This window comes from Aethalodelphis obliquidens, unplaced genomic scaffold (genome assembly GCF_003676395.1).
Source record: "Aethalodelphis obliquidens isolate GAN/ISIS:26980383/991018 unplaced genomic scaffold, ASM367639v1 scaffold4, whole genome shotgun sequence".
Lineage (NCBI taxonomy): Eukaryota > Metazoa > Chordata > Mammalia > Artiodactyla > Delphinidae > Aethalodelphis > Aethalodelphis obliquidens.
The window spans coordinates 54,080,829-54,103,108 of NW_020837948.1; the positions used below are offsets into that span (position 1 = coordinate 54,080,829).

The following is a 22,280-nucleotide window of genomic DNA, read 5'->3' on the forward strand; positions in this document are numbered from 1 at the left end:
TGCCCCAAGAACTCTCCCCACACCTGGTGGGAGTCTACCCAGGCACGGTCTTTTCCCCACAGTGATGAGCCTCTTCTCTCGGCCAGTCACACCTCCCACGCCCCCAGGACCCTTGATCTCAGTCAGAATTGAGGAGGTGGATAGGCAACGGGATGACTTTATCCTCGTTGGTGAGTGAGTGATGGCTGCTCAGACTCCTAGGGGTGTTACTAAAACTCAAAGGAGGACCTTACTAACCTGAATGAAACTCTAATAGGAATTTGAGTCACTGAGATAAAGTTGAGTGTAAACATTCAAAAGTCCCAGGTTGTGACTTGGGGAAGAGGGTACCACACCTGCTAGTCTGTTCCTATGGTGTGTATCTGGGCTTTGTCTAGCTTCTCTCAAGTGCTTCCCAATTTTCACAGTTTCTTCCACTTCTTTGCTTTTTTAAATTGAATATATTTGATATATAATGTTGTGTGAATTTAGGGTATACAACATGTTAATCTGATATATTTACATGTTGTAATGTGATTGCTGTTGCAGTGATATTTGGCGCCTCTATCATATTACCTAATTATCATTTCTTTTTAGTGGTTGGGATAATTTTTAGTCTCAGCAAGTTTGATGATTGTAGTACAATATTGTCGTGTATATTCACTGTATCGTGCATTGGCTCTCTATGACGTATTTACTTCTCATTGCAAGTTTGTACCCTTAAACAACAGCAGTCTTATCCCCTCACTCCCCATCCTCTGGCAACCACCATTTTACTCTGTTTTTCAAAAGTCTGACTTTTTTAGATTCCACATATAAGTGATATCACACAGTATTTGTCATTCTGTATCTGACTTACCTCAGCATACTATACTCAAGGTCCATCCATGTTGTTGCAAATGGCAGGAGATCCTCCTTTCTCATGCCTGAATAATATTCCATTGTGTGTGTATACTACATCTTTTTTTAAAAATCCATTCATCCATTGGGCATTTAGGTTGTTTCCATATCTTGGCTATTGTGAATAATGCTGCAATAAACATGGGAGTGGATGTATTGCTTTGCAATCCTATTTTCATTTCTTTTGGTATGGTATATACTGATCTTATGGTAGATCTATTTTTAATTTTATGAGGAAACTCCATACTGTTTTCCACAGTGGCTGGACCAATTTACATTCAGACAGTGTATAAGGGTTCTCTTTTCAACACCTCCTCGCCAGCACTTGTTGTCTCTTGTCTTCTTGATGATAGCCATTCTAATAGATGAGATGAATCCCATTGTTTTTTTTTGTTTGTCTTTTTGCGGTACGCGGGCCTCTCACTGTTGTGGCCTCTCCCGTTGCGGAGCACGGGCTCCGGACGTGCAGGCTCAGCGGCCATGGCTCACGGGCCCAGCCGCTCCGCGGCATGTGGGATCCTCCTGGACCGGGGCACGAACCCGCGTCCCCTGCATCGGCAGGTGGACTCTCAACCACTGCGCCACTAGGGAAGCCCCCCCTCCCATTGTGGTTTTGATTTCCATTTCCCTGATGCTTAGTGATGGTGAGCATCTTTTCATGTGCCTGTTGGCCATTTTGATGTCTTCTTTGGAAAACTGTTTAGTTCTCTGTCCATCTAAAAATTGGATTGTTTTTTGTTATTGAGTTGTATGGGTTTTTAAAAATATATATTTCAGTTTGGCATGTACTTCAGTGATTAGAATGAAATCCCCCAAGAACAGTATCTGTAGCCTTCCTCACATATTGCTAGTAAAGTGCCAAGGACTCCAGAGAAAGCGCACTAAAATTTTGTAGTATGAAATACCTTTTATACCTATAAAGGTATGACGTAACTCTACCATAGAGTGGGTGTGGACCATAGAGAGCTCCTGGAGGCCCTCGGGGCTCAGGAAATAACCTTTCAGTGGGATACAAAAAGCAAGGAAAGCGGGGAAGACTGAGAGATGACAATCTCCAACCATATGAATTTACTTCTCCTTCCTGGGCTTTTTGGAATTGGGAAAGATTTGTAGATGTGGAACCACAGGTGTCACAACAATATGGCCCAGAGATCCTGGGAAGGCAGCTCCTGTAGCAGGATCTGCCTGCGAGACTAGATTCCCTCTGTGTCAGCAGAGGGAAGAATTGGTAGACAGGTCTAAGTTCTGTCCACTCACTGAAGACCCTGATTGAAGGTCTAAGTCCTGACTTTTGAGGCAACCTCCATCTGTAGGCTTTACATGTGAGAGGTGGCCCGAAATCCTGCACATCTCATATTGGTCATGCATATGCCACTGTGTTTTCTGACTACTGAAATATAATAAAACAGTGGTCACAGTGTTTACCCTTTATTTATGATTTAAAATATTTCCAGGAATTTTAGAATTTGGAGAATATATTACTGCCCAGCAATATTCCTTGAAACAAAAATCTAAGGGAATTTATAAAAATTTGCCTGGATCTTTGCCTAACAAATGCAATGGGAGAAAGGCTAGTGCAAAAATCAGGCAAGTTTCTGTCCCATACACACAGAGAGGCTGCCGATACCACCGCACATAGAGTGTATGTTGTGAGCAGCTTTCTGAGTTGCAGGAGGGCTTATATGATCCATATACGCTATTGTCCTTATTACTTAAGAGGCATTCGTGCATCCAGCCAGCCAGAAATTTACTGGATATCTACTCCATGTCGGGCACTCAGATTATACAGATTGTTGTTAAGACATGGTCCTTTATTCTCAATTAGCTGATATTCCACTAGAGGGAGCCAAATATATAAATAAGCACAATAACCGTGTTGAAAGTGCTGGCATCGGAGTCTGGGCAGAAGGTGTGTGTGTGAGGTGGGGAGGGTAACAGAAGGAACTGGACAAATCTGCCCCAGGATGGGTCAGGAAAAGTCTTCATAGGAAAGGTGTCCCTGAGCAGTGTTTCTGAGGCTTCTTACCCAGAATAAGGAGGCTGCTGAGGTGAGCACGGAACTGTGAGGCTTCTGTGTGAAGCTAACTGGAGAGACGGAAGATGAGACCTCTGGCCTGAGCCTTTTGACTGTTGCACGTGGACACCACAGAGAACGGCACACACATCATCAAAGCCTGAGCCACGTGCAAGTGATGTCTGGGTAACACAGTTTTTAGAAATTCTCTTCTTTATTGCTACATTCATATAAAAAGTTTGGTATATTTGGGTGGGCAAAAGAAAGCCACAGTGTATATAAAGAAAGTTGTAGGAGGTTAAAAAAATATGTGGTTTCAGTGTTTGGAAAAGCAGTCACGGATTGTTTCTTTGGTTTAGTTATCCAGGCGATCGAAATTCTGGGTTTGAAATTCTTGGAAGTCCTCTGGGATGGTGTCTGCAAAGGAGAACAGGCACAGGGGGATTAGGAAGGCTCCCTCCAGCCCACATCCTGGTGCATCTCACGCTGGGAGGCATCCTGTAGGGGTTGCTGTCAGCCCACCCAGCAGGCCCCCAAAGACACCACTTCACGCCACACCCCCTGGCAGCCATTTTCTACCGCCGTTGCTTTGCAAATTGTTGGCTTAAAGTCCAGGAATGCTCATTCACAGGCCTAAAGAAAAAATGGATTTTGAGTTTATGATTCTGTGTGAGCTGTATGAAAATGAAGGCTGCCTGTCAATTAAACCTGCCTGAATCTCTCACTGAACCCACGTTCTAAGCCAAGCAGTTTAATTCTCTGGGGCTCAATTTCCTCATCTATCAAATAGGAGAAATGAGATCTACCTTTTACTTGGATGACACAGGGATTCTCAGGTTTCGGGAATATGTGGCGTGAGCTTGTGGCTTCTGGAAGGGATGTGTGCTATACGATAGGGTGGCATTATTGGATTTTTTTTCTAGTAGTAATAGTATGCAGCGACAAGAATGTACGTTACCATTGCAGCGATATTTGAGGTTGGACCAAATGATGTTTTCCTGGGAGAAGCAGAACACGCCGAGCCGGCCTCCACGCATGGTGGTGTCTATGGTGACCCCCGAGTCGGCCACCAACTCGGAGCCTTCATAAAACTGCACCCTGCGGACAACACAGCCAGAGCGGGTCTCCGTGAGTAGGTCTCCAACCAAGGTTGGGGGAAGCGCCTGTCGTAAGACCTAGGGGTCCCACTTCTTATCCACCTGCATCTTTGCTCTGTTTCATACTCCACTTTTCACAGACCTGGATCGTGCTCCCGCTGCTGTGTTCCCCTTTCCCTACGAGACTGGAACCTCCATGAGGTCAGGGACCACCCGTCCACATCTCCCCTCTTCCGTCTCTCCAAAGGCCTAGCATGATGCTGGGCACCGAGTTCAACTCGCTGGGTACTCGCTGATGAGTTAAAGAGAAATCACAATACGACTCAGGACCAAGAGGCTTTCTGACTTCACTGTCCAGTGAGTTACCTTGTCCAGACCTCATGCTTGAAAACCACTGCTTTTCTCTAGGTCGAACTGATAACATTTGGTGGAATCCCAGAGCAATGATTCTCCTCGGGAGGGACGGCACTCCCTAAGCAGGGTTTGAGACATTTGTGGGAGCATTTTGAGCTGTCACCGTGGCATTTAGTGACAGAGGCCAGTGGTGCTGGGTAGCTTACAAGGCCCTGGAGAGGAAAATCAAAACTTGTCCTGCATCCAGACACTTTTGGGGTGCTCCTCCAGACCCGTGGGTAGGTGAAGAGACTGTTTATCTGGGCTTAGAACCTAACTCTCTCTCTCACTTGTGAACATCAAGTAGTTTTTGCGCTGGTATTAACTGATTTTCCAGGGTAAATTGAGAAACTGAGTACAGTCGACCCTGAAACAACATAGGCTTGAACTGCATGCGTCCACTTATATGTGGATTTTTTCCAAATACTACTTTACTATGTGATCTACAGGTGGTTGACTCTGCAGATACTGAGCCGCTGATACGGAAGGCCGACTGTGGGACTGGAGCATCTGCAGATCTTTATCCCTGGCGGGGTCCTGGAACTGATCCCCTGAATTGCTCAAAGGTCAGCTCTACTTTGTTAACAATTAAGCTGTTTACTATTTACTTATTTTATTGGAGTATAGTTGACTTACAATGTTGTGTTACTTTCTGCTGTACAGCAAAGTGAACCAGTTATACATCTACATATATCCACTGTTTTAGATTCTATTCCCACATGGGCCATTACAGAATATTGAGTTCCCTGTGCTATACAGTAGGTCCTTATTAGTTATGCATTTTATGTAGAGTAGTGTGTATATGTCAATCCCAACCTCCTAATTTTTCCCTTCCCCGCCCCCCATAACCACAGATTGTTTTCTACATCTGTGACTCGACTTCTGTTTTGTAAATCAGTTCATTTGTACCTTTTAGGTTCCACATGTAAGCGATGTCATACAATATTTGTCCTTCTCTGTAGCTGTTCACCATTTTAGAAAGTCACATTACCACTGTCGTGTCTACAACACACCAATCTGTGGTAGGACATCGCCTCTGCCGTGATTCTAGGCACAGGTGCCAGTGTCTGTCTCATTTTGTGTTGGGTGTGGTTGTGTCCAAGCATTTACATGATTTTGTTATAAATTATTTCTCTATTAGGGATCAGATTGACTCTCTAAAATAACATGTGCAGGTAGGTTATATTTTCTATGATTTCATTTTGGGACACAGAGGGGGCATCTCAAAATATGTCATAAAAAAGGGGCATTAAGCTTAATAGGGCTGAGAACATGATCATCTTACTGTGAGACAGATTACATTTGATGTAATGGCTCAAAGAAGGACAAAATATGAACTAGCCCTCATGATTCGCTTTTTTCCCACTCAGCAGCTTCCTTGCCCCCGGTCAGCAGAAAGCAATCAGCACCCTTCCTAAAAGTGCTACATAAGCTGGCAGGGGTGTTGATCTGTAAGTTTGAGGAATGAGAGAGAAAAGTACACCGACTAAATTTCAAAGATGTAGTGCTAAGGCATCCTAGCTTCTGAGAACAGTTGTTTGTTTTTTAAATAGTCCTACAGGGAAATAAGGCAGATTACATCGGCTCACATGAAGGTCAGTTCATGCCGAGGGTGGGACGTGCCGTCACTGTGTCAGGCACTGGGGAGACCAAGATAAAATGAGACATGGGTGCTGCCCTCGTGGAGTTTATCAGGCCGTGAGGGACTCACTGCAGCGTGAAATGTTTGTGGGTAAGTGATGATACAGGGCCCAGAGGGACCACATGGGGATGCGGATGGGAGAGTCAGTGCACGTCTCACCTCACACGGGTCAGCGTGGCATCACCGTTCTGGTGCCCCGGTGCCAAGGCCTCCCCCACAGAAGGTCCTTCTACCCCCAGTTTGGCCCTACCATCCAGGCGGTCAGTCTGAGCCGGGTGTCGTCCTCCCACCTCTTTTCTGGGAGCCTGAGGTCCCAGCACGTCCTCGGGGACCCTCGGCTCAGGGAAGCGGAGGCTCCGCGATGCAGGAGGAGGATGCGCTTTCCTTCAAGTGCACGGGGAGGAGGGGGCGCTGCACCTACCTGATGTAGCCCACCTGGGGCCGGTGCTGCAGGAACCAGCGGTAGGACACCTTGTCCTTCCAGCCCACGTTCCTGGAGTCCTTCCACAGCAGCCTGACCTGGTCGCTAGTGTCCCCGGTGTGCCACAGGGAGTTGCGGAGATGCTCCCCCGGACCCGTCTTAGACTTAACGGCCTGGACAACGACACGAGTGAGGTCTTAGAACAGAACGCACAGACCACCCTTCCCGCACCCTCCATCCCTGGGGTGGTGACGGGGTGGGAATTCACGGTTACAATCTGGTGGCTTTGGATCTGGACACAAAGCATCAACACTTAAGTGCCATTTCTACTGCGATGCTCCCCCAGCCTTTCAGTAATCCGCACTGGCCAGTATTCCACTAACCCAGCCCATGTTTTTCCTGCTGAAAATCCATTGCTCCCCACATTTGGCCAATGAGGGCTCTGAAGTCTGCCTTTCCTCCCAGCAGGAGTGACAGAGGTAGCCTCCCAGCCCTCCTGTACAAAGCTGGCCCCATCGAGGAAACACGATACCAGTTCCCAGAAGAGTGTGCCTGAAGCTGCACCCCAAATCCTCCCCCCGTCTTGGGCCCCTACTGGGGGGCTGACATTCTCACCATCAGTCACCCAGAGGGAAGCACGTAGCTTGTACGCAGGAGTGAAGGCAAGGCCCTGGATGGGCTCCAGTGTTCCCTAACTTGAATGCTGGCACGAATGCATCAGTTCCTTAGATGGATAAATGCCATATGGGAGAACACAGAATTTAAAAGGTGGGTGAAGGGCCCAGAGGAAAGGGAGATGAGTACCTTGAGCTGAATGCCAGGTTCTGCAACAGCTCGGAACGGGGTGGCCTGCCAGTACGTCTGCTCCGTCTGCTTCCACATGACCACATAGAAGCTGGAACTGTCTTGGTAACCAAAGATAAAGCCAGCATAGTCATCGTCCGTCTGGGTGTTGACGTGGAAGGTCCCTTCGAAGTCCACTCCATTAAAAGCCGTGTACCCTGTAACGATCAAAATAGATGAGAAAAACAGACAAGCCACACCAGCTCGAAAGAGTGAATTCTGTACCAGTGGTGACGAGGCCCTGGACGTACCCACTGCCAGGCCTGGATCGCTGTTCATGGTCTGCACGATCTCCATGCCCTGCAGAGAGAGTTGAAGGGGTTAAGATTAACCGTGGAGGGGGTAGAATAATCTCAGAGAAGCCCAGAACCTCAGACCTCCATGGAAAGAGTTCATTATCTGAGGAACTGTTCTCCCTTGTTATGTGCTCAAAGAAAGCGTACCCTTAGAAAAAAACAAAAACCCTCAAAGCTAAGTAGAAATAGTTTTGCTAAAACTGTCACTTAAGCTGAGCCAATAAACCCTTAATTAGAGAACATATGCTTCTAATGAATGTGACCTCCTGGGTGACACTGGAAAACCTACGAAGGCTCTCTGTGCCTGTCTTCTTTAGGTCCACAGGGAGGAGGACACACCGGAGCATCTACTGCAGAGATTAGAAGCATGGCTCTAGGGTCAGACTGCCTAGGTCCCAAATCCAGCAATCTTAGCTGCTTAACTGCAGTGCTACCATGAGTAATCATTCAAGCTTTGTAACACTTGAGCTCATCATCTGTAAAACGAGGCTAATGAAAGAGCTCCGTCACAGGGCTGTTGAGAGGAACAAACACGACGTGGAACAGTACCTGGCTGGAGGTCGGCACCCTCAAAATTTACCCACTACTCTCAGAAGGGCCTGTGTTGAGAGGCAACGCTGAGCCGGTGCCGACCGCATGACCCTCACCTTGTTCAGGACCACCCAATTGGGATCGATCTGGGCGTCCCCTTCAGGGTCCAGGACCACCGTCTGATAGGCCCTGAAGTCGGTCAGGGTGACCTCTGCGTTCTCCGGGCACACGTCGATCCGATCGATGACCTGGTCGTGGTCGAAGTCTGTCTCGCAGATGTCCCCCACGCCGTCGCCTGTGGGGGTGGAGGAGGAGGGGACCAGTTCAGTAATGCCTACTACCCCCAAGCCACCCGCTCCGTGACAGAGGGGGCTGGGCAAGGAGCAGAGAGAGCCCAAGACCCAGCTCCACGTGGAGCGAGGAGTCCTGGAATCAGGCGTGTCTGAGCCGGCCCCGCGGTCCTCGTGGTGGGTTGGTGAACCCCACTGCAGGTGAGTGAACCCCACTGCAGGTGATCAAAAGGACTTCCTAGGGACAGAGTGGAGGGCAACTGTCCAAAAATGACCTGACAAGGGACTTCCCTGGTGGTCCCGTGGTTAAGACTACATCTTCCAATGCAGGGCATGCGGGTTCGATCCCTGGATGGGGAGCTAGGATCCCACATGCCTCGCAGCCAAAAAACCAAAACAAAAAACAGAAGCAATATTGTAACAAATTCAATAAAGACTTTAAAAATGGTCCACATCAAAAAAAAAAAAAAAACTTAAAAAAAAAGTACACTTCAAAGTTGACCTGACAGGAAACCCTGGCTGTCCTCTAGGACAGGGGTTTCACCAACTGGTGGATCTTTTTTTTGCGGCACACGGGCCTCCCACTGTTGTGGCCTCTCCCGTCGCGGAGCACAGGCTCCGGATGCGCAGGCTCAGCAGCCATGGCTCACGGGCCCAGCCGCTCCGCGGCATGTGGGATCTTCCGGGACTGGGGCACAAACCCGTGTCCCCTGCATCGGCAGGCGGACACTCAACCGCTGCGCCACCAGGGAAGCCCCAACTGGTGGATCTTAAGCCTGACTTTACGTAAGCAAATGTCTACAGTACTTTCTGGACTATGACGCATAAAAAGCAGGGAAATTATGGTCACCAAAATCTAAGAAGAATTTACAGCGATCCTTAGGCTGAATATAGCCCAGTGTCTTTTGTCCAGCTGACAGATGGTATTAAAATTTGAATTTGCATACTGGGATGGGCATGCCCTCACCAACGCACCACCATGTGTCCTCACCACTCTGCTGTCTCATTTCTGGCTCTGTGCATACCTTTCCTTAACAGCTTGGCCCCTGCAGGCATCACGCAGCGCTGCGGTGCCCTCCCCTCCATCCCGCTCCTGCCCTGTGACTCTGGCGAAAGGCACGAGCAAGATGGTGGAGCAGCTCTCCAAGCCCCGAGCAGCACGTGGCTGCTTCCCTGCCCTGTGTGGTCTCATCCGAGGGCTGTGCAGAAGCAGCTCTTCTCTGACAGTTGGAGACTGGTGTCTAGCAGATGTCGACTGTCCACGCAAGCTGTGGCTGCTCAGAGAAGCTGGGGCCCTGGCAGAGGGGGGCCACCATGGGCCTGGCTGAAGGGAGCCTGGGGCTGAGCCCACTTACTGTTGCTGTCCTCCTGGGCAGGGTTGGGGACCAGCCGGCAGTTGTCTGGTCCAGGGGGCACCAGGTCTGGGATGCCGTCATTGTCATCGTCATCATCACACTCGTCACCAATTCCATCCTTATCAGTGTCCAGCTGGGCACTGTTTATGACAGTGGGGCAGTTGTCTGTACTGTCCTGGTGCCCGTCTCCATCACTGTGGGAGAAAGGAGAGGGGGTTTGTGTCCCAGTTCAGCAGAGGACACGAAGAGTCCAGTTCTCAGGAGGGAGAGTTTGGGTGTGGGGTCTTAACCAGGCTTGGTCTTTTATCACCCCCACAGGTCCTTAGATGAGGCTGCCTTATGGGCCTCAGAGACCATTTCCCACTTCTCCAACCTGTTGAAACAAGTAGATCATTTTCTATTCAAAATAAGGGCCTATTTCTGTGATTTGGTGACCAGATGCTCCTTTCAGTCCCCGGGCACGACTGTGACCCACGACAGAGAAAGTGGGAGGGGAACAAAGTGAGGGGCAGTGGACTCACTGCCCGCTGCGAGTCCTGGCTCAGCTGCGCACCAGCATGGGGCCCCGGACGTGACACTTACCCCTCTACGGCTCAGCATCCTCCCCTGTACCATGGGAATAATAACAGCCTACCTCACAGGGTTGTTGGGAAGATTGAATGATTAAGTGATTAGAATTTTGCATGTTACGTTTTAATATAAGAAAAACACTTCTAAGTGCCTGGCTCTTGGGAAGCCCTAAGATGTTTCCTTTTCCATGACTCTTCACCATGCCCGGCCAGTAAGCCTGAGAAGCGTCAGACGGGAATGCACAGGGAGAAGGGCAGGAACAGCAGGGCCGCCCTTCCCAAGAACTGAGCACGTAGGCCGGGCTCGGCCCTGGGCTAACGTACTTCTCAGAACCCTCGTTCTCTGCCCACCTGACATTCCTTCTTTCCAGGCCTAACGGCCACCTGAGGATGAGTCTGCCCTGTCCCCAGGCTTCCCTGAGTTGATGGAGGCCTCCCCACGGCTACCCTGGATTAGAGCAGATACTCCTTTCACGGGCGCCACCCACAGCTCGTCCTGGACCAGCAACTGCTCCACGCTGTCCACAGTGGGACAAGGAAGGGAAGCCAGGGGCCAGTCCATGCCCTTCAGGCCAATGCTTCCCAGATGGGTCCCAGAGAAAGTGAGGTCAACCCCGACAGGCAGAAGGTGACACAACTCCAACAGTGGAATTCCTGGGCATGTGGCAGGGCTGCTTTCCAAATCATAAGATTGAGCTATTTCCATTAGCAGCCATTCCATATAGCCCTGAACATTTTTATGCAAAACCAAGCAGTTTCTGTCCTCAAGTTTGTGGGAATTAAAATGTAGTGGAATGAGTTATTTTAGGCAGAAAATCTAGAGGCTGGTGGGACAGGATATTTTAGAAATCACTTAGATGGCACTGAGAGCACAGGATGACCTACAACAGGGAACATTCTTGATGTACATTATCGAGGGAAGTTGTCAGGGTACCAGCCGCATCTTAACCTCAAAAACGGAGACATCCTATGTCAAACTGTCTCTGACTTGCCTCTCCTTTCCTCATGCTGTGATAACACTCATACCTCAGTTACCATTTTCTGCAGGTTATCTGAGGGCCAGCACTGTAGGTGGGAGCTTTACCTACATTATCTTTCTTTTTTACCATCACTTGGCATTTAATTCTCTCTACTTTGCAGATGAAGAAATTGAGACTCAGAGACTGAGAAGTCTGTTGACGTTCACTTAGCTGGCATGTACTGTGCATCAAGGACACGGAGCACAAGGACTTGATAGGAGCTGTCCTTGAGCAAGGTTGGGCTTGGGAGCTGCTGCCTGTAGGGAAGCCTCTGAGAAGAGGTTGAGAAGGGCAGCTATGTTTCTTCCTGCTTTGCCTTTTAGACTCCTTTCCCTCTCTCACCCCTGTCCTGCTGCCCCTATGATTCCCTACAGAGATGAAAGGGTTTAGAGTCTTGGACGGCAGGTACCTCTAGGGCAGAGCTGGCCATGCCTACATTTTTGATGTTCCTATAGCATCTGATCCAGCCCCGTGTCTTAACGTAGGACTCCATCCATGTGGGGCTAGAAGGGCTGACAACATTCATTTGCATAGAACAACTCCACCCAAATAAAGAAAACTGAAAGAAAAAATTCCAAGGACAATGAAATAACAGTGATTCCCTCAGCACACTGACAGCTCTCTATTTTGGGATGATGATGAAGCTTTCCTGAGCTGAAACAATATAACAGCAAAAGAGCTAACATCGATGCAACAGAAACTGTAATATGTCCTTTCCATAAATTAACTCAACTTGCACAATAGTCCTAAGAGCTACATTCCATTTCCATCTCCATTTTACAGATGAGAAAATGGAGGCACAGAGAGATGAGGTAACTTGCCTAAGGTAAGCTGCTGTGTAAGTGGAGGAGCTGGGATTTATATCTAGCTGTGTCGCTCCAGAGCCCATCTCTAACGCATGATGCTACACCGCCCCTCCTGTGATAGAGTCTCAGTTGCTTGAGTGCCTAGTGGCCCCTCCTGGTACCGTCAAGTCCCCCATTCATGGAGGTGCAGTGACCCTGACCAAAGACAGGGCTATGGTCCCTCCAGCAACTCAATCTGCCCAGAGAGATTCCAAAGCATGGCAGCAACGGAGAGCTCTGAAAGAGAAAACTTCCTCTGGAATTTTCATCAGCCCTATGCAGCTGGGAAACATGCCATACCTGTCCTGATTGGTGTCACAGGAGTCCCCAACCAGATCGTTATCCACATCAGACTGCAAAGAGAACAAAACGTGTCATTTACCCCTGGGCCTGCACAGAATGTTCCAGAGAAGGCAGACCCAGCCCATCATCACTGGATCTCAGGAATTATTCCTCTGGAATTGGGGTGGTGCAAACTGCAAAAGGACAACACCATATTGGTGTAGGCACAATGCTGAAGTTTCAAAAAAGCCTTCCAAAATATCAAGCTCCAAGGATGGGCTGCCTACACACCAGATGAGCTGATTGGAGAAGGGCGCTGGGGCAGCGTGGTGGCAGGTGGAGACGTGGCACTCTGGCACGGGTCGGAAGGGAGCCAGCCACAGGCACGGGGACAAGGCAAACAGATTTTGCTTTGCTTCTGCATTTTGGAATTGAGCCAGGATGGGAGTGAGTCAGAGGGCAATAATGACGCCCCTCTCTCAGGGCTTTAAAAATAAGTGACACATCATATCCAAGTATCCAGACAGGAAGGAGGAGAGAGAAGGCAAACAGCACATCGCTGACTGATCCCAATCTGAAATGTCCATACATAGGCTGTTGTTGGGATTTGGGGATGAAAGGGACATGAGGCTCCCCATGGTTAATTTCCACATTGCATTTTCCTTTCAGCCAAAAAAAAAAACAACTTGTTTTGGGCATCATTAAACTATTACTGGGACTTCCCCGGTGGTCCAGCAGTTAAGACTGTGTGCTCCCAATGCAGGGAGCCCGGGTTCGATCCCTGGTCAGGGAACTAGATCCTGCATGCCACAACTAAAGATCCCGCACACAGCAACGAAGAGCCCACGTGCTGCAACTAAGACCCGGCGCAGCCAGATAAATTTTAAGAAACCCCAAAAACTCCTATTCCTAACCTCACAGGGACTTCACAGCCTGTGAGATTAGTCCCGAAGGCCTCAGATCTCCTGTAATGTTCTTCCCATCACCTCCAGGCTTAAGTATACAATTTCACCACCTCTGCTGTTAGGTATAAGGCAACAGCAAAGAACTGGGCTGGCGGGCTCGGCTGGGTTCTTCCAGACACGTGTCTTACGTGAGTCTCTGCATTGGGCAGTTCAGCCTAGAGTTTGGATGCCCCTGGATCCTACTAACCTGGTTAGGGTTGCTGACATCAGGACAGCTGTCACAGGCATCCCCCACGCCATCACCATCTTTGTCCTGTTGATCACGGTTGGGAACTTTCTGGCAGTTGTCCAGGATGTTTTTTATTCCTATGAGAAAGGAATGCTTCCCTGAGTCAGGTGAACATCACAGAAAGGTCTGGAGCACAGACTTCCAGGTGCCGTAGAGATCAGGCCAGCACATGGCACACAGTAGGTAATGTCTGCCTGGGCCATCCTCAGAGAACCATACCTATTCCAGCAGTTACCTGGAGGTAATGTCAAAGGATGGATTCTGGGAGACTTAAAAGAAGAACGACCTGAGGCATTTATCCATTGAGTTAGAATTTGTTGAAGATATCAAGGGCTATCACTGCAACCAGATGAGGGGGTCATGAGGGCTAGGTGGGCCGACCCTGGAGAGGGAGGACCTCACGGGTGTGTGAGCTATGACAAGGGCCCCGGGGCTCAGGCAGTGGTGTGCTGGAGTCAGGCCAGTCATACCCATTCTCCCCAGCTTCCCGTTCAATCATGTCATCTCCTCTTAGTACCTTGGAACCAGTGATGGTGGGAGTGGTATTTACATAATGGAAACCGGCAAATGCTACAACTCGGTGCGTTTTTTGTTTGTTTCGCTGAGCGGGTTTACCATCAGTCAGGCTTATAGAAGGTGGGATCGTGCTTTAGAGACATGGGAATAGTCTGGAGTGCCGGGTGTGTGTTGGTTAGTGGTGGGTGTAGTGTATTTCTAAAAGGAAATTCCTTCAAGGTCCTGTGTTGTGATGTGTTTTTCAGAAACTATCGGATCCAGCCTATACTTTGATGATAGTCACCTATATGTTCCGGAAGCTATACAGGAACAAACGTCCTCCCTCACGGCCTGTGAGGCTCCAGAGTTGTGCTCCAGAGGTGCTATGCACACAGACCACAATACGAGGCCCCTTCAGTGGCCCCTGAAGCTGGGTGATGTAGCCGCCCTGCCTGACAGCTCTTCCCAGGCTCCTGGGAAATGCCCGAGTCTCTGCGGGAGGAGCCTGACCCAGAGCTGCAGCCCATGACCCTGCTCAGCCCTTCTACCTCAATCCTCCACTTCCAGGACGCTTATGCATGAGAAGGATGGTGGGGAGGGAGGAAAGCTGCAGTCTGGGAAGACAGATGCCCTACAGAGTCACATCCCTGACAAGACACTGCTCGAAGGGATTCCTGCAAAGTTTCTGGCAATGATATCGAGTTCCCAGAACACCAGGGTTCTTCTTCCACAGAAACAAGTGGGCCTTGGGGCCACCAGGCACAGGCCATGTGGAACCCCCTGGAGCGGAAAGGCCCTCAGAGTCAGTCATTCTATTCCTGCTCCTAAGAGAGAACAAGGGGAAAAAGGACAAATGAGTCCCAAGTAAAAGACTAAGCAAGACACACCCACCATCTCCATCCATGTCGTCATCGCAGGCATCTCCTTTTCCATCCCCGTCAGTGTCCTTCTGGTCATTATTTAGGACATTCCGGCAGTTATCACAGGCATCCCCAAACATATCTTTGTCACTGTTCCTCTGGTCCACATTGTGAGTCAGGACACAGTTGTCCTAAAGGATCAAAAGACCGACATTAACTCTGACTTTTACTGAATCCCCACTGTGTGCCTGGTCCTGCGGTGGATGCCACCCAACCTTCCCCTGACTGGCATGAGATGTCGCAACTCAGGAGGCCCAAGTTCATCAGTTTTATAAACATTTCATAATCTTAGAATAAAAAACTGCAGTGCCATGGGAACGCAGGCATGGAAACAGACAATCGGGATGATTAATATAAATAGTTGACTTCATGGCCTTTCTTCCACCATCCCTGGTACGTGGCAATTCAAAGGCCCTCCCAGCAGAGCAGGTACTTACCTGCTCATTCAGGATCCCGTCTCCATCAGCATCCTCGTCACAAGCATCTCCAAGGCCATCTCCGTCTGCATCCTCTTGGCCGGAATTTGGCACATACTTGCAGTTGTCCTAAGTTGGAGAAACACAGCTCAGAGACACATCTACATTTGTATTTTTTCAGCTTTATTGAGGTACAACTGACAAATAAAATTGCAAGACATTTAAAGTGTATAATGTGACGATTTGATATACGTTGATATTGTGAAGGGATTCCCCCATTGAGTTAATTAACATATGCATCACCTCACATGTTTATCTCCCCATTTTTTTTGCTGAGAACATTTAAGTTCTACACTCTTAGCAAATTTCAACTATACAGTACAGTGTTATCAACTATAGTCACCATGTTATACGTTAGATCCTCAGATCTTATTCACCTCATGGCAGAAAGTTTGCACCCTTTCATCAACTTCTCCCCATTTCCCCCATCCCCATCTCCATCTGTCTTAAGTCAAAAACTATTTCTGCCTGTACCTGTCTGGCTTTTTTTTTTTTAAATAAATTTATTTATTTTTGGCTGCGTTGGGTCTTCATTGCTGCGTGCTTTCTCTAGTTGTGGTGAGCGGGGGCTACTCTTTGTTGCGGAGTAGGGCTCTAGGCACACGGGCTCACGGGCTTCAGTAGTTGTGGCACGTGGGCTCAGCAGTTGTGGCTCACGGGCTCTAGAGTGCAGGCTCAGTAGTTGTGGTGCACGGGCTTAGTTGCTCCACGGCATGCGGGATCTTCCCAGACTAGGGCTCGAACCTGTGTCTCCGCCTGCATTGGCAGGCGGATTCTTAACCACTGTGCCACCAGGGAAGTCCCTACCTGTCTGGCTTTACTGTTGATGGCTGTTTTGCTACATTTGAGATGCAGCTACTTCAAAAATACAGTTTTAAATGGAAGCCACAGAACCTCTGCCCCATATAAGATGTGGCTTTGGAAAGCCACAGAGTGCGTGTGCGTGCGTGTGCGTGTTTTTTTCTCCTGCTCGACCCCCTTACCTTTTTGCAGTTGCTGGCAGAGCACAGCAATTCTTCGTCGGGGTAGCTGTCAATGTCCACGTCCTTTCCGCAGATGTAGCCGTCACCAGCCCAGCCAACCCCACACTGTGAAGGAAAAACCCGTCAGGAGTCCAGGAGCTGAGCCTGGTGGGAGGCCAGGGTCCGACAGGGGCCTCTGCTCCTGTGTGTGCATCCCCAGAGGGAGGGCCAGAAAGCTTTGTTCGCAGGATTTTAAAACTATTAAACTGTGTTTTGAATAGTCTACTGCTTCAAAATTCAAAAAGTACAAAGGGAGAGTGAAAACTCCTTCCTGCTCTTGCACCTTGGCTCAGGAATCAAGGCAATCTGCTCTCATGAATACTTTCAGAGACATGCTGGGCAGAGATCAGCAAACACACATACGTTCTTTTTCTCTTTTTGTGGTTCAGCACAATTGGTAGCACACATATGAACACTGCTCTGTACCTTGAATTTTTAAAAAATCAACATTATATCTTAGAGCTCTTTTCATATTACCACACGTAGATTAGTGTCTTCCTTTCTAATGGGCACAGAGATAACATACATAAAGTGGAATGCATGCACCTCAATGAATTCAACCAGTCCCCTATGGTCGGTGTCAAGTCGTTAAAACCTTTTTCTGTCGCAAACAATGCTGCCACAAAGAATCTGAGGACGTTTATCATTCTGCACATGTACTGGCTTCTTAGCATGAAATTCTTGGTTCAAAGGGTATTTGTACTTTTGAATTATCGTCAAAATGTTCTCCATATGATTATCCAGTTTCTTCTCCCAATGGAAATGGATGCACACAAGGGTGGAGCGGCCGCTGTGGCACCTTCCTTAGCATTCTGGAGCCACAGTCGTGTCTCTGAACCTAATGGTCTTCTAGATCAATGTCCACCACAGCAGGAACCTTCCAAAGTGCTTTACCTCCACTCATATCTTTTAACAGGTGAAGATTCCCACAGGGGTAGTGCTGGGTCTGCATGTTCTCTACGTTTCTGGAAAAGTCTACCCAAGTTCCGTGCCACCACCAGCTGCTGAGAGCAAGCCTTCATTGTCAGCAGAAGAGGCATTAAAATAACTGTTATTCTATACCGGACTCTATAAGCATTATCTCCAGTCCTTACAATGATGCTGTAAGGTCATCACTATCCCATTTTACAAAAGAGTCGACTCAGCTCAGAGTGGCTAAGTCCCTTGCCCAAGGTCTCAGAGCTGGGACTTGAACTCAAGACTGTCCCAGTTCAATGTTTTCTGCCACATGTATTTGGTTAACATGCACTTTGAGTTCTCCCTCTGATATTCCATATAGTTGGCCTGGCTAAAGGATGAATGATAAACCCAAGAGAAAGGAAATCCTTCTATAAGAGGTGTCCTGGGTATGAGGTGGTACCTGGGAGCTCAGCTCAGGAGCAGGATAGGTGCCCGAGGAGGGGCAGGCAGAACTGCAGAAGGAACAGGAGACAAGGGGGCCTGGAAAATGACAGGGAACCAGCAAGGCAGGGGCAGGTAAGAGCCGGGGGAACAGGGCCAAGGAAAAAGAAACTTTACATGAGTAAATGTTAAATTTCCTGCCCTCATTAATCAAAATAACGTGATTTAAGACCAGTGACTCCCTAAGCTGCAGCCTGGCTGTTCTTAATCGTGTGCACCCCGCTTCTGCAACCAGAGATGTGGAAGGCAGAATCCAAAGACACCCCTCCCAGTAACTACCCCTATTTCTGTTCAGTTGCTTCAGCAGGGCCTTCAGAGGGCCTGGAGAGCTCAGCCGTGGGGTATGGTCCTTGACTCATTTTAATGAAGAAAAGATTTCCTCTAGGAACAAGGTTGTTTTTAATGAGCCATTTTCTGGCAGATTAAATTATTTTAGTAGTCACACCAAGTGTATTAATCCTTTACCATCTGTCATTGTGCCTCACCACAAATTCAAAAACACATTAAGGGAAAAAAAACAAAACACATGAAGAGCCTCATCACCCACCATCCCAGGGGAATCGTTAATTTGTTCACAGAAAATGAGGATTTAAACGTAGATACACGCTTGCCTCTCAGTGGGAATAAACATGCCCCATCAACAGGAATTAGAGGAACTGTGGATTTTTTTTCTCCCCCTTGAACCCAGCCCATTCCTTCATCAGTATCTTGTTACAAATTATCTGTGTTGATGGAGAGAGCTGGTGCCATTACAGTTATTTCTCTAACTTAGTTTTGATTCTTCTCATTTTTCCTATTTGAAAGTGATATGCCCATTGTAGAAAATTCTGAGAACATGAAGGTAAGGGAGTCTGAGTTTGAGGTATAAAGAAGAGAGAAAAAGTCTCCCAGGGTCCATCCTGCCGCTCAGGGTGATCGCCATGAACCTATGAGCCCCCAACTCTAAAGGGCCTGGCTCCCTGGGGAGGAGAGTGGCTGAAGACGGCTGATTGAGCAGCACCTAGAATCCCCCAGGACTCCAGGGCAGGATGGATGGCAGGCATGAACCTCATTCCTCGCCAAGGGCCCACTACACACCTGCCTGGTGGGAGACCCTTGCAAGGCTGCAACTGCCCTGCCCTCTACCCACCTCCTCCTCCCCAGGCCGGCTCCCGGGTGGGGAACCGCATGGGAAGGAGAGTGAGCACCCACTGAGCTACTCCTGAACCCGGCCGAGGTGGACACAGAGAACAGAGGGTGCTGCGGAAGATGGGAGGTTTCCTCCCAGCGTTTATAAGAGCAGCCCACCACCCCTCCACTGTGGCTCACCTCCTGGAGTATGAGGCCAGATTTTGAAACTGGATGCCCTCAGGGTGAGGACAGTAAGGAAGGGCAGCAGTCGGAAGGGAGGGAAGGAGGCTCCTTCCGCTCCGGCTGCTCACTTCTTGGGCCTTCCAGAGGGGGTGGCTGGGAGCTGGGGCTCCACCACCGAGGTGCCCAAGGGGATGGTGCCGACCCACGGCCAAGAGGGAGAGAAAGAGGGTGGCTGATGGTCAGGGGGACCTCAGATTGCTCCCCACAAACTCAGCTGACTCTGTTATTACTACATCCTTTGTTTACTTTGATGGAATTGTTTTCATTCTTGAGTACTTTTACCCTGAAGCAAGTAGAAACCGGAGAGGCGTGGTGTTTCAAATGGAAGGGGGAAAACGATAAAGCAAGTAGCAAACAACTTACCACGCATGTCACATCCCCCTGCCTCTCTTCAATGCACTGTGCGTTCACGCTGCAAGGGTTCAGTTCTGGATTCCTGCAGTTTCTTTCCATTTTGCATCCCCTCGTCTGATCACCAATGTACCCTGGTTTACAAGGCCCACAGCGATAAGATCCCTGTAAGGAGCAGAGCAAGACGGTGAGCCAGGGCCTCAGACCTGTGAGCAAAGGTACGGCGCGTGTGTCTATTTTTACATGTACTCGATGATGCCAGGATGAAGTGAGCCCCATGCCTGCCTCTGCTTATGTGTATGTCTTCTAACACTGTGTGAGTATTGGGGGAGACACTACCAGACTGGAAGCCACAGCAGGCCACGGAGACATGAAGGAACACAATCGAAGGGAGAAGGCTGGCCAGTGAGCCACTTTGACTTGCCGGCTCCACTGTGGAGGGCAAGGAGGAAAGGGCTGAAAACTCCAGTGAAGTCCTGGGAGGTGGAGTGAGAAAATTTACTCTGGGGACAAAGAACACGGTTTGGTAAAAAAGCAAATGAGAAAATTGTTTTTAATGTTCATTTGGCTTTTTTTTTTTTTAAACAATCAAGTGACAAAGGAACAGAGAAATGTCGTCGGCCTTGCGCTGAGAATTCTTGATGAGGTGGGGTGCTGTGAAAGCAACCTGGCAAGTGAGCTGTCAGCTCCATTGCGGTGGCGCTGCCGGGACAAGCTTGACTTCTTTTTTTTTCTTTTTTACTGAGACAGACTTTACATATCATGAAAGACATCCACATAAACTACACAATTCAATGATTTTGGTCACTCACAACCCGTGACTCACTGAATCCAAAAGATGCTTTCCAAGTATTATTATTTTATTTTGCCCACACTGCAGGGCTTGTGGGATCTTAGTTCCCCAACCAGGGATTGAACTCAGGCCCTGGGAGAATCCTAACCACTGGACCGCCAGGGAATTCTCTCCAATGATCTTTCTTGATCTGTCAGCCTCATTGGAAGACTCCCTTTGGTCAGTTCTTTCCTTTTCTTTGTTTCTCTGCTCTTTTGCCTTTGCCTACTCCTTCATTTTTGAGGTTTTCTAGAACTCTATTTTGTAGACAGTTCCACTGTCTACTTTTCCTCTCCCTGAGTGACTTTAGTTATTACCTTCATGTCAGTGTCTCCCAAATCCATTTCTGCAGACTAGCTTTGTCCTGGTAAAAAGCTAAGAAGCTAAAAAGCTAATAAGTCCCAGTATATTCCTAGGCAGCACTGTGGATAAGAACAGGGCTCTGCAGCCAGACTGGATGTCTTATGAGATGTGTGGCCTTCGCCTAATTATTTAACTTTCCTGTGCCTCAGTTTCTTAAACTGTAAAATGGGGATAATAATAGTGCCTATTGACAGGTTTGTTGTGAGGATTAAAATAAGTGACTTGATATTTATAAAATGCTTTGACATATAAGGAAGCTAGGAACCTAGAGATTAAAAACCTTTCCCAGGAACATACAGTAAATGAGAAGCAGTCATACCTGGAGCCAATAGTTCCTTCATTGACAGTCTACTGTGCTACACCTATCACCTTGGAAAGAGTCAACAGGAACTTTCAGGAATAAAAGCCAAATCTGATTAGTTAAAATTTCAACCCAAATGGAATATTATTCAGCCATAAAAAGAAACGAAATTGAGCTATTTGTAATGAGGTGGATAGACCTAGAGTCTGTCATACAGAGTGAAGTAAGTCAGAAAGAGAAAGACAAATACCATATGCTAACACATATATATGGAATTTAAGAAAAAAAAATGTCATGAAGAACCTAGGGTTAAGACAGGAATAAAGACACAAACCTACTAGAGAACAGACTTGAGGATATGGGGAGGGGGAAGGGTGAGCTGTGACAAAGCGAGAGAGAGGCATGGACATATATACACTACAAAACGTAAGGTAGATAGCTAGTGGGAAGCAGCCACATAGCACAGGGAGATAAGCTCGGTGCTTTGTGACCGCCTGGAGGGGTGGGATAGGGAGGGTGGGAGGGAGGGAGACGCAAGAGGGAAGAGATATGGGAACATATGTATATGTATAACTGATTCACTTTGTTATAAAGCAGAAACTAACACACCATTGTAAAGCAATTATACCCCAATAAAGATGTTAAAAAAAAAATTCAACCCGCTAAGCGTTAGGCATTTTAATTAAATACAAATGACTTTCGAGAAGTCCTACGAAAATAATGAATACCATTTGGGAATTGTGTTGTCACGAGTAAAATGCATATTTTGGAATACTGAACTATTAATACAAACTAAAAAGCTCTTCCTATTTAAAAAATACTAGAATGATAATATTTTATTCAATAAACATTAATTCAAAAGCCCAACACTGATCAGGAAACTTGCATAAGCCTCTGAGATAGCCTCATCCACCAGAGGGCAGACAGCAGAAGCAAGAATAACTACAATCCTGCAGCTTGTGGAACAAAAACCACATTCACAGAAAGATAGACAAGATGAAAAGGCAGAGGGCTATGTACCAGATGAAGGAACAAGATAAAACCCCAGAAAAACAACTAAATGAAGTGGAGATAGGCAACCTTCCAGAAAAAGAAT

The 22,280-nt window shown here is 48.0% G+C and overlaps 1 protein-coding gene and 1 long non-coding RNA gene across 4 annotated transcripts in view; one reads left to right on the forward strand and one right to left on the reverse strand.

Moving 5' to 3' along the window:
- The first annotated feature begins 1,556 nt into the window (after positions 1 to 1,556).
- On the forward strand, positions 1,557 to 15,063 carry LOC113617385 (uncharacterized). Of its 3 annotated transcripts, none has more exons than XR_003431630.1 (6): positions 1,557 to 3,079; positions 3,860 to 4,025; positions 4,131 to 4,347; positions 4,833 to 4,949; positions 5,937 to 6,115; positions 14,432 to 15,063. It is a non-coding gene; the product is annotated as an uncharacterized LOC113617385 (long non-coding RNA). The 3 variants fall into 3 exon arrangements; XR_003431628.1 differs by having other exon boundaries at positions 3,860 to 4,021; XR_003431629.1 differs by lacking the exon at positions 14,432 to 15,063 and adding an exon at positions 7,903 to 8,222 and having other exon boundaries at positions 3,860 to 4,021.
- THBS4 (thrombospondin 4) overlaps positions 3,089 to 22,280 on the reverse strand; it is a 50,105-nt gene continuing 30,913 nt past the window's right edge. The window contains exons 10-22 of the mRNA XM_027100737.1: positions 19,701 to 19,853; positions 16,545 to 16,649; positions 15,523 to 15,630; positions 15,057 to 15,216; positions 13,629 to 13,747; positions 12,495 to 12,547; positions 9,762 to 9,955; positions 8,233 to 8,411; positions 7,541 to 7,589; positions 7,251 to 7,447; positions 6,447 to 6,619; positions 3,852 to 3,991; positions 3,089 to 3,310 (exon numbers count right to left, since the gene is read on the reverse strand). Coding sequence (XP_026956538.1) covers positions 3,249 to 3,310; positions 3,852 to 3,991; positions 6,447 to 6,619; positions 7,251 to 7,447; positions 7,541 to 7,589; positions 8,233 to 8,411; positions 9,762 to 9,955; positions 12,495 to 12,547; positions 13,629 to 13,747; positions 15,057 to 15,216; positions 15,523 to 15,630; positions 16,545 to 16,649; positions 19,701 to 19,853 — 1,692 coding nt within the window. The 3' untranslated portion in view covers positions 3,089 to 3,248. The remainder of the gene's footprint in view (positions 3,311 to 3,851; positions 3,992 to 6,446; positions 6,620 to 7,250; positions 7,448 to 7,540; positions 7,590 to 8,232; positions 8,412 to 9,761; positions 9,956 to 12,494; positions 12,548 to 13,628; positions 13,748 to 15,056; positions 15,217 to 15,522; positions 15,631 to 16,544; positions 16,650 to 19,700; positions 19,854 to 22,280) is intronic.